Here is a 14,505-nt window from a genome sequence, read left to right on the forward strand (position 1 = left end):
TCCAAGAACATACACTCTCCGTCTCTTACTCTTCTTTTTTCTTTTCAAACACCCATACCCATCTTCTCCGACTGAGTCTTCTTACCATGTCGCCGGTGAAAAGCCAAGGCTCTTCCCGCCGCAAAGGGAAGGCAATCGCTTCCGATTCTCCCGTCGTTCCTAATGTAGGCAAAGAGATGGAACATTCCGATTCGGAGCAGTCCACCGAGGAAGAGACGCAACGCAACCCCAACAGTGAATGCGCTCCTTTAATCAACCCGTGGTATGAAGTCCATCCTCACTTTCCAAAAGTTCCTGGTGACTATGCGCCGCCGCCGCCGGGTCGTGTATGGCTTGCCCTTGTCCGATGAAACCCCGACGTCTCTTGGGCTCCTTTAGCATCTTCAATCCCCGATCTAGCCATTCGCCAAGGTACCTCGCTTCCCATACCCCTTCATTTCGAATTTGGGTCCGGCACTGCCTTGGGTTGGAGGGAATGGGTTGACAGTGAGCTTTCCGATACGGGCTTTATGGGGTTGTTGCAATGAACCGGCGTCTTGAAAGCTATAGTCTCATCTTGCTGCCTATCGAACTTCCGGGACCTTTATAACCTTCGTCATTTGATCCGACGGTGGTGTACCACCACCCATACCTTTTTTTTCTCGTGCGGCGAACTCACCGTGACCCTTGAAGATGTGGCTAATCAATTACTCCTGCCCATTCTTGGTGATGCCGATCCTGCCACCCTAGAGTTTTCTCCGGAGGAAGAGGCCATTGAGGCTGAATTGAGGAAAAAGATGGCCGGAAACGCCAAGTTTTCATACTGGGTTAGTTCTTCCTCTAAGTTTTCTGTTGCTGCTTGCCGTGTGGCTTTTATTGCGTTTTGGCTTTGCAAATTTGTTTTTGGGTCCCACCCCCACTACGCCATAAAGCTTTTGTACTTTCATTTGGCCATTAAAATATCTGCTGGGGTGAGCCTGCCGCTGGCCCCCATGTTCCTAGGACATCTATATGTTCAATTAGACATTCTTCGTAGTAATGAGAGTTAGGCTGGGTCCTGCCACATTGTTATCTCTTACGTTCACTATACCATACTTCAACAGCTGTTGTTTGAGCGTTGTGCTCAGTACTTGACAAAGTGTAGATCTGCTCGGTTTGCCAAAGAGAAGTACCAGACATGTCCGAGAGTGATTACTGACTTTTGTGGTAGGTTTGATTCTCAAAAATGACCCTCAACAACCCTATAATATCAATTCATAATCCTCAATCTTGTACATAATCCCATGGGCTAAAAATGTATCTTAATTTGTATCAAGATACTCTGGTGACAACCTAACATAACCCTGAGGGGTTGAGGTTCCAATTACAATTTGGTGGACAACCAAAAAAATACTTGGACCAAAGGCCAAGAGTTGCAAATATGATATTTCAAAATTTCCAGCTAGCTTAGCTTGAATTCCACAAGCTATAAGGCTTAGATTTGACGCACGCACTAAACAATAAATATAATGAAAAAAAAGAAGAAGATATAGACCTGAAATTTTATTTCCATGTGAAACAAAAGCACTTTGTCTTGAGTTAATTGGTATTTAACTTGAAAAACAAAAAAAAAAAAAAGAGTTTAAACCACCATAACATTCAAGCGAGGAAAAAATACCAACAAGAATTAAAAGAGGAAAAAAGACTATTGAGGCAATGCTCAATAAATCACATAAGGCAATGACAAAAGAATTACAAATGGTGGACCCAAAGATATTGATGCTTGAAGGTTGCATCTAGCTATTCACCATAAGATAGATGTGTAGTTCAGATTGTTTACCATCTCATTAGACAAATTTAAAGCGCCATAAGAGATACCAAACAGGTATTTTTGTATTCTGCCATTTGGCTATTCACCATAAAACAAATTTGTAGTTCAGATCGTGTAACAACTCAACTAATAAACAAAGAAAAAGCTTTATTTCTCTACCGATGAAACCGCAACATACTAACCACTTTTAATCTAATCCAAAAGAACAATGAAATAAAATAAAATAAACCTTTTAATGTATTATTAGTGTAGCAATCTTCATTGAAGCATTTTATCAAACATGTATAATTCATTTTTTTTTATTAAAAATAAAAAAAAATAATAATAAAATAAAATAAAAACAAAACAAAACACATCTCTATAAACAAAAAAATTCATTAAAAAAAAATAGGGAGAGAGAAGACCTTCTTACAACATCAGTTGTTGGAAGCGTGAGCAAACTTCCAGTGTCGGAGGTTGGAATTTGGAACAATGAGAAGAAGAGACAACTTTGGGCATTTTCTGACAAGACAAAGGCCGGTCTCGTAGGAAATGGTAATGTTTAGCTGTGTATCTCTATCTCCGGTGGCAATGCTAAGCAATGGCTGTCAAGCTTTGGAGTTGAGAAAGAGAGTACATGGAGGTGCAAGGGGCTGGTGTGCAGGGCATAGCCAAGAATTTGTACATGGGGGGGCCGATTCGAAGGTTGAAATCGACGACGATGAGTATCATCATTGTATGGATAGTCTATATTTTTAGGTTGATATGGACCTTCTTTGAAATAAGCTCGTCAGATTTCATCTTGTTTATTGATAGAGAATTCACATATTTGTTTACGTGATTCTGGATCACAATTTATCTCTTCAGATTGAATTCTTAAACATTGGAGGGGTGTTCATTAGGCATTAAAATATCAATATTTGTTTCTACAGCCACAGGTGTCCTAATTTCTGAATTGCTAACATCTTTTTTCTTAAAGAATGCATCAATTGTTTTTCGTTTGCTCATAATTCTTTTAGTTTTAAGAATACAACTCAAAAATTAACCTGAAAAGAACTTTAAAAAATAAAATTTTAATTAGAAATTTTTACTTAGTTATATGAATGTTCATACTCAAGAAAAAACAAAATTTCCACTATAATTTAAACAGCCAACCCATTTTTAATACGACTTTAATTAATAATAACCTCTCAAACAAAAACAAAAATTAAACACACAAATATTAGTACACAACATAAACCAAACAATTTAACAACACCCACAGCCACATCCACAACAACATGATATCTAACTAATCAAAAATAGGTAATAAATTAAAACAATTTTACCTTAGAAATTTTGTTTTCACAAAGTGTAAAGATGGGTCATCCGTGTGGCAATGCCTACTGCCTCTGCCTCCAAAAGATCTTCCCTTCAAGACTCATCACAAACAATCTCTCCATGCCTTCAATCACATATTTCTCTAAAAATCTATGAAAATATAAAGAGCATGTGAATATTTAGGTGTAGATAGTTGAGAAAATCAAAAAAAGACACTAAAAAGAGATGAATCATGAATGTCTAATGCTTAAGAAAGAAAAGAAAACTCACCAGGCAGTCACCAAGTTCCAAAACTAAAGCTGAATCAGCTGATGAAGAAAGAAAAAATTGGTCTGATTTTTTTTTTTTTTCGGGACTGTGAGGACAGAGGACTGGAGTTTTGGGGGCTGGTAGGTAGTAGTACTAGTGCTGAAAGTGTATCAAAGAAGACAAAACAACCAAGTTCCAAAACTAAAGCTGAATCAGCTGATGAAGAAAGAAAAAATTGGTCAATTTTTTTTTTTTTTTTTGGACTATGAGGACAGAGGACTAGAGTTTTGGGGCTAGTAGGCGCCAGTACCAATGCTGAAAGTGTATCAAAGAAGCCAAAAAAAAAAAAAAGTAAAAAGGGATAAGGGATTCCGTGGGTCAGGGTGGGTTTTTAGAGAGGGAGAGAAAGTGTAATTTTGTTGTTATTTGGACTTAAAGTATTTAAATGAAGTGGGCCAGCCAGCCAGCAGATTTTTGTTTTATTTGGAGTACCTAAAACTAAAGTTGGGGCTGGGCTAGGAGAATAGTTGAGAAATGGGTTGGGGGGCCGGCTGTCCAATGTTGGGGGGTCCATTTATTTTTTCTTCATAGTTTAATGGAAAAAAAAAATTGCAAGGGCCACGAGCCCCCCAAGCCACTACGTGGCTACACCCCTGCTAGTGTGTGTAGCTATGCTAGAGAGAAGGAGAAGATAATCTTTTGATTTTACGGAAGTGTAAAGCGTGTTAAAGGGGCGGGAGTTTGAAAATTTTCAAGAGCATTTTTGTACTTTTAATTTAAGTGAGCTAGTATCCTAACTTGTCACTTTTTATACAGGTGTCAAGTTTTAATTAGGCCATGAAACACCAATTAGATGCTGACTTGGTAGTCCAGAAACAACATATACTTTCCCCTTTTTTACATGTTTGGAAAGAGTGTGGGAAGAAAAAAGAAAAGAAAAGAAAATATTTAATTTAGACATGTTTTTGCATAAATACCCCTAATAAAAGTTACAAGGTTTGTTTTGGTGGTGGATAAAATTGAAATTTTAGAAGCCATTAGTAGTGGGCTGCTTACAATTGCAGGTTTTGTTATTTGTCTTTTTTTCTCATTTTTGCCCAATTTGGGCGGATGAGAAAAGTGGATCCAGATGGATGCTCAATCCTTCCATTTTTTCTTCTTTTCTATCCTATAATCTCAACAAAACTGAAGACATTTGTCATGGCAACACAATTTCCTTTCTTTTCTCTTCTCGTCGTCTATTTCCAAACAAAGTGTAAGTTTTAACCATCGAAAGCAATTGCACATTAAATATGTTCTCTAATCTCTACTCTTGTACTAATGCTTGATTAATGTTATTATATTTGCCTCGTAAAAAAATTAAAAAAAAATTATTGAACTTTTTTTTTTTTTTGAGAAACAGGTAAGTCAATTTTATTGAGGTAAATTAGACTAAAATACATCAAACAAGCCTTGTGATAGTTCTTCTAACCACACATTTATATCCGCAGTTAAAACTGCTCTTCTATCTTGGGAGTGGGCTACAAATTTGGAACCAAGAGCTGGCTTTTTTAATAACTTCAATAACATGGCCCCACTGTGTGCTATTCTTTTGTGGATTATTAATAGCTGTGATGACCCTCGGTGAGTCACCCTCCACCACCACGTGAGCAAGACAAAGCTCCTGGGCAAAAAGGATATCTCCCCGAGCAGCTAAGGCTTCGACCAAGTCCACTGAACTAGGAAGTTGAATGTTTTGGCTAAGTGCAGCGATGATCATACCTTCAGCATCCCTCACTAGCACCCCCGACCCCGCTCTCGCAGAACCTTCGAAGATGGCGCCGTCGAAGTTGAGCTTATAAACTCCTAAGCCCGGCGGCATCCACTTCTGCCTCATGCGCTGAACGGAAGTCCGAGATGGGCGGACCTGAACATCCCGGAATTCTTGCAATAGCTCCCGAGCCCGTCGCACCGTTTCCCCTACATCCCAAACCGGCTGCTTCTCTCTCAATTTATTCCGTCTAACCCAAATACACCATGCAACCATTGAAAACAGAGCAGCAAAATTTGGACTTGTATCGGCCAACACAGCTGCGATTCACCAAAACTTCTGAAAACTTTTGAACGTAGGGAGCTAAAAATAGGGTCCGATAGCCAAATACTTTTGACCCCATCACACAGCCATAAGCAGTGGATAGTATCTTCAGGATGTTCTTCACAGAGGCTGCAAAACTTGTCAGGTAGAACATGCCGTGAAAACAGAAATGGCATAGGACAATCGATTTCAAAATACGACTGGTCGTAGTATGTGCTATGCTATAAGCCTGTATCAAGTATCAACAGTTGTTTATTACTCCCAAGTCCCATCCCACGTGTCAAAGCTTGGTCCTTGTCAGTTGTCTTTTAGCCTCTTTATTCAAAGGCACCAACCGTCACTCACTCATTCTCTAAATTTAAAATCGTTGATCAGAGAAGAGAGAACACATATCAAATAAAACACTCTCTCCCTGAACTTCCACTTAGTACTATTCTTCTGAGAGAATGTGGCGAAGGTGCTTTAGCAGCAGCAGCAGCAGCGCAACCGCAACGAGCGCGTTGAAGGACAAGAAATGGGATGCGCTGGTCATCGGCGGCGGCCATAACGGCCTAACATCCGCCGCGTACCTAGCACGCGCCGGCCTCTCCGTCGCAGTCCTCGAGCGTCGCCACGTCATCGGCGGCGCCGCCGTGACCGAAGAACTCATCCCTAGCTTCAAATTCTCCCGCTGCAGCTACCTCCAGAGCCTCCTCCGCCCCTCCATCATCAGGTTCATATTATTTCGTACCTCTTTCTCTCTCTAAATTTTATGTTATAGTTAATTAAGCAACTGTGTTTATTTGCAATTTTTGGCAATGGAAAAGAGAGTTAGAGTTACGGCGACATGGATTGAAGCTCTTAAAGAGGAGTCCATCTTCGTTTACGCCTTGTTTGGATGGACGCTATCTTCTGTTGGGACCTGATAAGGACCTTAATCATTCTGAGATTTCCAAGTTCTCCAAACAAGACGCCGATGCTTATCCAAGGTCCTTCTATGCAATTTTCTCTTTCCTCTTCGTTATTATCTCTATCTCTGATAGCATGTTAAATTAGCGATTGTATTTAACCGTTTAACCATAATTCTAACAAAAATGACATAGAAGAATACATAGGAACGACTATGATTAGTTTATCAAGGAGCCATAGCTAATGCCGTAGTTTTGGGACTAAGGCTTTGTTGTTGCGATTTACAGATATGAAAATCAGCTAGAGAACTTCTGTAAATTTATGGATCCACTTTTGGATTCAGCACCTCCTGAATCTTTGCAAGGTGTTTCATCTTTCAAGGATCGTTTCAAGAATGGAATACAAAAATCATCGTTTTGGGCTCATTGTTTGCGGCAGGCTATCACCTTGGGCCAAAAGGATATGGTGTAAGAGTTCTTGTTCTTGATGTATAATCAGTGTTAACGAATTGCTTTCTGGTTATTTTTACAAATACAGTTATTTGTTGTGGTCAAGTGTATATCGATTCTGCCAATGTTCTTATGGCCCTGCTGGGTCTGCGGCATCTGCCCCCTTCTGTGGGATTCAGTTCTTTCAAATTGATTAATTTTATGGTTTGGATTAAATATTGCAAATCTAAAGTAATAGCTAGTGCCTTGTAATTCAAAATTTTAAATGACATAGCATCATATACACAGTACATGGTTTGATATACAAGAAATAAAATCTTAATCCAAAAATGGACTTGCAAAATGGAGAGAATCCTAATTCATTTGGTTCTAGGGTCCAATCTCTTGAAAGTTCATGTGGATTCCATGGCTGCTTGATTTATGTAAAAATTTGAATTACAGTCTCAGCCTTTTTATGATATGTATTTCTTGATTTTTGACAGGGACTTTATGGACCTTTTATTGTCCCCAGCATCGAAGGTTTTGAATAACTGGTTTGAGGTTGTCATTATAGTCTTGATTTCTTTGCAATTTTATCCTTTAAATTTCTCGATTTTATTTATTAAGATATATTGCTTCCGCTTATATCAAAACTCAAAGATGATATTCAAATTTACTTCATTAACTAGTTTCAAGTATAGGCATATAGAAATCTCACTTGGGAAGGAATTTTAATCATTTGGATTGTTTAAATTAATTTTTAAGTATTCATTGACATAGTAGAGCTTTTCATTGTGTGTCATTCCTCATCTGTAAAGTAACTAAAGGATTCTTTCTTAAATTATGTGGTATGATATATTCATGTTATTGTTCACCTTTACTCATCAAAGTGTTCTCGTAGTGATTTTGAATATAGTCTTGTTGGGGGCATAATTGACTATGATAGTTTTCTGTCGGGGTTTAAGCCTTATAAAGTTTTAAGTCTATTGGTTCAATGAATATCTGTTACTGACTTTGATATTTATAGACAGATGTTCTGAAGGCAACGCTTGCAACAGATGCTGTAATAGGAACCACGGTAGGAGTTGTTATTAGAAAAACATGGAGAAACATTTTTTTTGAGCATTGAATCATTCTTTATAACACAAATGGGCATGTGAACAACCTGAAAAACTATTTGGCACAATTTCTGCTACATTATAAGTATTAATATACAATTGACCTCCTATAATCTGTACAATAGGGGAGTGTCCATACACCTGGGAGTGGATATGTTCTACTTCATCATGTGATGGGAGAAACTGATGGCGATCGTGGAATTTGGTCGTATGTATCTCTAACAATGGCTTGACGTGTAATTTGTTCATCACAAAAACAGCATTGTAAATTGCCTTTGATCCTTTCCTATTTAAAAGAAATCTAGATTTCATTGATTGTTAATTGCCAAATATGTCTGGGAAAAAAAAAAAAAAAAAAGCTAAATATATTTTGTATAATTGAATAGAAAAATGAAGCAGTGATATATGGTAATTCTAGTGTAACTGCATGAGGATATTTATAGGGCAAGAAAATATGGCCTATCATGGAGTAGAAATGTCACCATTAGCTTTGGAAATCAGAATAAAGGGATGCCAAATCCTCTAACTTGATGACAAAGAAACTTTATCAATTTGGCAAATACTAAAAATGTGTAATATTATATGTTTTTGTCTTACATTGACTTCAGAAAGCTTTACGTTTAGAGAGATTTGCACAAACAATGGACCATTCTACATCTTTAAATCATTATATATTTTTCTTAAGCTTGTATGATGTGCCCATTTTTTGGTCAAGATTAATTAGTACCTTTACAAAAACCACAAATTAATTCTCTCCCCTTTTCTTTTTAATGTTGGTAGTTATTGAATTGGGCAATTAGCCATCATGTTTAAATTTATACAAGTATGGAGTTATTGCTTTAAGCTCCCCCTTAGAGAACTGGTGTACTTGAAAACCAAGATTTCTCTCCTTTTCTTGTTAAACTTGGTAGTTACTGAATTAGTCATCATGTATGTATACAAGTAGGAGCTATTACTTTAAGCTCCCTATTAGAGAACAGATGTGCTTGAATCTTAATATTTCCTGTAGGTATGTGGAAGGTGGGATGGGCTCGGTATCCTTGGCTATCAGTAATGCTGCTAAGGAAGCTGGGGCTCATATTGTCACAAGTGCAGAGGTATATGTGTCTGGAATCACTCCAGTAGCTTTCAGTAATGCACCTCCCTCTTATAAGTACTTTTAAACATTATTCTATAAACTTCAATTTGATATTATTCGGTTGCATCAGTGCAATTTTGTAGTCAGACACAACCAGGATAGGCATGGAAATGTTAGATTCTAGAAATTTAATTAAATTCTAAAAGATTTTAATCGAAGGTTCAAATCATTTGAGACAATGGAATGTATTGAGTTGTTCAGGAATTTACAACATCATGGAAATATTGTTCAGAATTAAAATTTTGAATTTGTACTTTTAAATATGTTGAGAGTTGCATTACTTGATGCCTTATTTGGGATTTCAGCATGCAGAGCCCTGGTCCAATTGCCCTTTATGACTGTGAGTGCCTACAGAGGGAAAGACCTAGAGCTTGGGAAACTTTACTAAATAGTTACCGTAGTTGGATCAAGCAGTTTAGAAGGAACGATGTAACCTTCAAGCAGGTCCCATAGTGCCTCTGATTAAAATAATTTAGACAACAGTACACTGAACACCCAAATATTTTAGATGATAGTGATGTGAATGCTGAGTTTAAGGGAAATATTCTCTTAATTATCTTTGATTTAGGGATCCCCATAAAATAGAATTGGTGTAATTCACTGCAAACTTTTTTTCTTCATTGGTTTCCTTAATATTTTTCAGCTGATGCAGTTATACTTTTTGTATTTGTCTTTTGCTACCCTTGATTTTTCATTTTTGACATTTAGGTTTCACAATTGTTGGTTGAAGACTCTGGTGCAGTGAATGGGGTTAGTTTTGTTGCATGGCTTCCCTCAGTGGAGCAGATTTAAAGCGTGGTCAAACTAATTATTCTATACATGGCTAACGTCATTTAGGTATTGCTGGCTGATGGTACACCAGTGCGTTCTTCAGTTGTTTTATCAAATGCAACCCCTTATAAAACTTACATGGTATTCTATTGACACTACTGATTTATTTTGAATTTACTCAAAGCATACACAACTGATGTTGTAATCATGAGAAAGGTATTTAGGTTAAATTTCTTAACCCTCTGTTCTGCTTGGATTTTATTGTGATTATAGGTTTTTCTCATGTGACAGGATTTAGTGCCTAGAGATGTTCTTCCTGATGATTTCATCCGAGCCATTAAGTACTCAGACTATAGTTCTGTAAGCTCCCTGTTCAACTGTATTTACTTTGACAGTCAAGTGCATACCTTCCTTTTTGTGTCACTTTGTCTGTTATATTGGAATGCTTAGGTAGAGGCTGATATATAACAGCTTCTTGGGTACTATAAGCTATTGAAGAAGAATGTTCTAACATTCTGTAATAATTAGGATTAGATGATTGCATGAAACTTGGTCTAAATGTAATCTATGACCAATTGTGGGATAAGTCTATTAGATATATAACAGCTTCTTGTGTACTATAAGCTATTGAAGAAGAATGTTCTAACATTCTGTAATAATTAGGATTAGATGATTGCATGAAACTTGGTCTAAATGTAATCTATGACCAATTGTGGGATAAGTCTATTAGATATATAACAGCTTCTTGTGTACTATAAGCTATTGAAGAAGAATGTTCTAACATTCTGTAATAATTAGGATTAGATGATTGCATGAAACTTGGTCTAAATGTAATCTATGACCAATTGTGAGATAAGTCTATTATGAACCTTTCAGTTGACTAAGATTTTGGCGCTCGTACATTCTAATCCTGTCATTATTTGAAGTCATTGGGTTTATGTTACTTTGCAATAAGAAAAGATATTAGCAATCTATTGGCCTGAAGGATATAGAAAAATATAATTTGACTGAAACTAGGACTGTGCAATAAATGAAATTATGGTGGATACATAAAGGTCAAAAGAAGCAGGTGAACAAAATCCTCCGAGACTCTGTGTTCCTTAGCACTTTGTTATGCTGTGTAAAAGAATCTAATGACAAGATCCCGTATCACTTCATGAACTTGCAGTCAAAATGCTTTAATCTTCTATGATTCTGGGAAGTAATAAAATTTTTTATGTCTACAGAAAGTTTACGGCACTTTCTAACTATAGTAGCATCAGTTCTAGTACATGGAAATTACCAAATGAGCCCGTAGGACCAATTGAAAGTTATAGCAGGACTTGTTTCCCAGTACTCAAAGTTACTTACTTCCTCTGTATGTGGCTATCATCTACTGAAACAGGCAACAACAAAAATAAACTTAGCAGTTGATAAATTGCCCCAGTTTCAATGCTGCAAGATAGGCCATCCTGATGCTGGTCCTCAGCATGTTGGCACCATTCATATTGGGTCTGAAAGGTATGGCATTATCTCAGCAATAATAATATATTGGTTTTGGATCCATGAGCTATTTCTCATATGTTCTCTGAGACAATTAACTAAAAAGATGTTTCAAAATTGTTGATCACTAATTTCGGGCATCCAAGATTATGCTAATCCTTTGGCAATTTGATTTGGATAGGGTGAAAGACACAGCCGACAAAAAATATTTGACGACAATGTTTAGATGCACGTCTAACCTGTTATTTCATTACACTAAACTCATCTAATGCTTTTCACGTTGAGTTAAATTTTAGACCTTATAAGAGGGAGAAGTGGCCAGTGGACAACAATTGGCTCAAAATTCTGCTGGTTCTCTTACCAGCAACATCAAGCAAGGTGGAAATGCAGAGGGGGTTTTATGTAGCAAACTCAATAACTGTAGGAGTTGAGCTTAGAGTATGCTGATAGACATGGTGATTGTCGCAGTTGTGGAATAAACTTTTGTTGACCAGTTTAGTTAACATTCCTAACATGTTTCCCTTCCCAAACAACTCTAACATCATGAGATTGAATTGTAAACCTTTCACTATGATGAACAGATTATTTGAAACATTTAGTTGTATCATTTAATAGTGGACTACCTTCAAAGTTGAGTGATCCTGGCAAATGTTCCCCCACCTTTAATTTTAGATTTCAATTCTGCGTCCTTTACCTCTATTTTGGAAATCTAATATTTGAATGCAATTCCAAACTTTCTTATATCTGTTCTGCCTATCTTTTAAGTATGGAGGAAATTCACTCAGCCTGTCAAGATTCTGCCAATGGAATACCATCACGAAGACCAGTCATTGAGATGACAATTCCCTCCGTACTAGACAAGACTATATCTCCACCAGGTACTTAACTTTGTCTTTGAGGCAATTGTGATATCTTTTTCCTCTTAGCATTTTTCTGTACGTCGTTAAATTGATTGGTTTTGCAGACCTTCTGTATTTTCTATACCAAAATCAAAGATATTGGAGTGGAACCTTAATTCTGAATTCACTCTCGTATTGTGGCAAACTTATGAAAAAGATGTCCATCAACTTATATTTTTACATTCTTACCCTTTCAGTAATTAGCTCAAAATAAGATGTGCTAGAATTAACCCCAAATGTTCTTAAATAAAAATGGAAGGGATGGATTGAGTAAGTAGGATGGTCCCTATAAGCTTTTGTGTTAAAACCACTCTAGAGAACCATTAGCGTGTGACATGGCCATCTGTATTTGCTTCGTTTTCAATGATGTTATTAATTTTTTTTTTCAGTACTGATATTCTTTCATGTGATGACCTAGAAGTTGGGCATGATCTAGAGATGTTTTTATTCTCAAGTATCCTCTGCTTGCTCATTTTTCAATAGCACATCTGTCAGAATCTTTTTGTTTTTCATAGGTAAGCATGTGATCAACCTGTTCATTCAATACACACCATATAATCCATCGGATGGTAGCTGGGGAGATCCTGCTTACAGAGTAAGTTATATTTTAGAAATTGGTGCATTGACATTGTACATAAAATGTCTTTTATCTTTCAGCAGTCACATGTTCTTTTGTTGTCCCAATTAGAAAATTTTCACTCTAATTATGATTTAATTTGTTTGTGGGTAGCGGATCTTCATTGTTCTGACTAATCCTTGGAAAACTGGCAAATTATCTTCTTTGCAGGAATCATTCGCACAAAAATGTTTTACCTTGATTGATGAATATGCCCCTGCATTTAGCTCATCAGTCATTGGCTATGACATGTTGACTCCACCAGATCTTGAAAGGGAAATTGGTCTGACAGGTACTTCATAACCACAAATATTACCTAGGAGTTTCGACAGGATGTTCAGGCAATTAAGTTAGGATCTGATTGGCACTCTACAACCAAACAATCCTAAACCAAAACACAAACTCTGTTAGGGTTACACAAATATTTGGTTGGAGGGTTGGAATCCTAAACCAAGTTGACAGAGTTTTGCTCCAAACTTCCAAACTATTATCGGGCAACTTAAATAAGCATTCATGAATACTTTTTGTTACATGGCCTATTTAAAAAGCCATGTGACTTGTTTAGATGACTTAATCATCTAAAAAAAATACACATGCATGGTCATTTGAACCATCTAAATAATGTTAAAAAAGTACTAGCTCTAAATCAGCAAAAATTTAGTTCACAGAAATATAAGTTTATAAGACTTTGTTGTTATTGTTGGGACAAAAAAACTCGATAATTTGTTTGCTTTGTGACTATTCTCATAAATTAACCAAGCTGCTTATCATACAATTTTATAAAAATACTGTTTCTTAAACCATTCTAATCTAAAATGATGTTTAACAGGAGGGAATGTCTTCCATGGTGCTATGGGTTTGGATTCTCTCTTTCTCATGCGGCCGGTAAAAGGATGGTAATTCATTAAAGCATATAGATGTTTACAATTAGAATCATCATAGAAATTTGTCTTTTTCTTGCCATTCGTTCTTACATAGTTTGATAGTTACATGGGGAAGTATTGAAATCTAATTTGATTTGTGATTTTGGGAACGAAGGTCAAATTATAGGACTCCACTCCAAGGGCTGTACTTGTGTGGGAGCGGGGCCCATCCTGGTGGTGGTGTGATGGGTGCACCTGGGCGTAATGCTGCACAGCTAGTTCTTCAAGATGTCAACAAATCATAAAATTGATATATTAAAATTCCCCAGCCATATGGTCTGAACTGAGCTTAAAAAAAAACAAAAAACAAAAAATAAAAATTGAAGGCTTTTAAAAGTTCCTATTTCCTTTTATTCCTTTAGTAGGATTTGCTTTACTATTAGTTATTTTATGAATCAGCACTATCTTGCACTTGCTATCTTTATAAACGTCAGACCACCCAGGCTTTCTGTTTCCCTTCACATGTAGACAAATAGATTGGAGCTTTTACAAAGCTTAGTTTTTTGAGAGCTATAGTTGATTGGGTCTATTTAATGAATGCTGAAGTGGGAGTTGCACAATATTCAATTAAGGGTTTATTTGGGATTCGTTTACTTTGCTGAAATTAAAAAAAATTTGCTGAAAGCCATATGGTCTGAACTGAGCTTAAAAAAAAACAAAAAACAAAAAATAAAAATTGAAGGCTTTTAAAAGTTCCTATTTCCTTTTATTCCTTTAGTAGGATTTGCTTTACTATTAGTTATTTTATGAATCAGCACTATCTTGCACTTGCTATCTTTATAAACGTCAGACCACCCAGGCTTTCTGTTTCCCTTCACATGTAGACAAATA

The 14,505-nt window shown here is 36.6% G+C and overlaps 1 protein-coding gene across 2 annotated transcripts; it reads left to right on the forward strand.

Annotated features, from left to right (window-relative positions):
* The first annotated feature begins 5,605 nt into the window (after nt 1-5,605).
* Nucleotides 5,606-14,050, forward strand: LOC126732534 (uncharacterized). 2 transcript variants are annotated; one of them, XM_050435446.1, is made up of 16 exons: nt 5,606-6,123; nt 6,218-6,379; nt 6,587-6,766; nt 7,231-7,288; nt 7,755-7,805; nt 7,971-8,053; nt 8,855-8,942; nt 9,692-9,733; nt 9,821-9,895; nt 10,046-10,114; nt 11,139-11,254; nt 12,002-12,114; nt 12,651-12,730; nt 12,923-13,043; nt 13,581-13,647; nt 13,790-14,050. In XM_050435446.1, exons 1-16 carry the CDS (start codon nt 5,858-5,860, stop codon nt 13,917-13,919), a joined length of 1,701 nt encoding a protein of 566 aa, XP_050291403.1. In that variant the 5' UTR covers nt 5,606-5,857; the 3' UTR covers nt 13,920-14,050. The 2 variants fall into 2 exon arrangements, with proteins under 2 accessions (XP_050291403.1, XP_050291404.1); XM_050435447.1 differs by lacking the exon at nt 6,587-6,766.
* Nucleotides 14,051-14,505: the final 455 nt, after the last annotated feature.

The sequence above is a fragment of the Quercus robur genome, chromosome 6 (assembly GCF_932294415.1).
Source record: "Quercus robur chromosome 6, dhQueRobu3.1, whole genome shotgun sequence".
NCBI lineage: Eukaryota > Viridiplantae > Streptophyta > Magnoliopsida > Fagales > Fagaceae > Quercus > Quercus robur.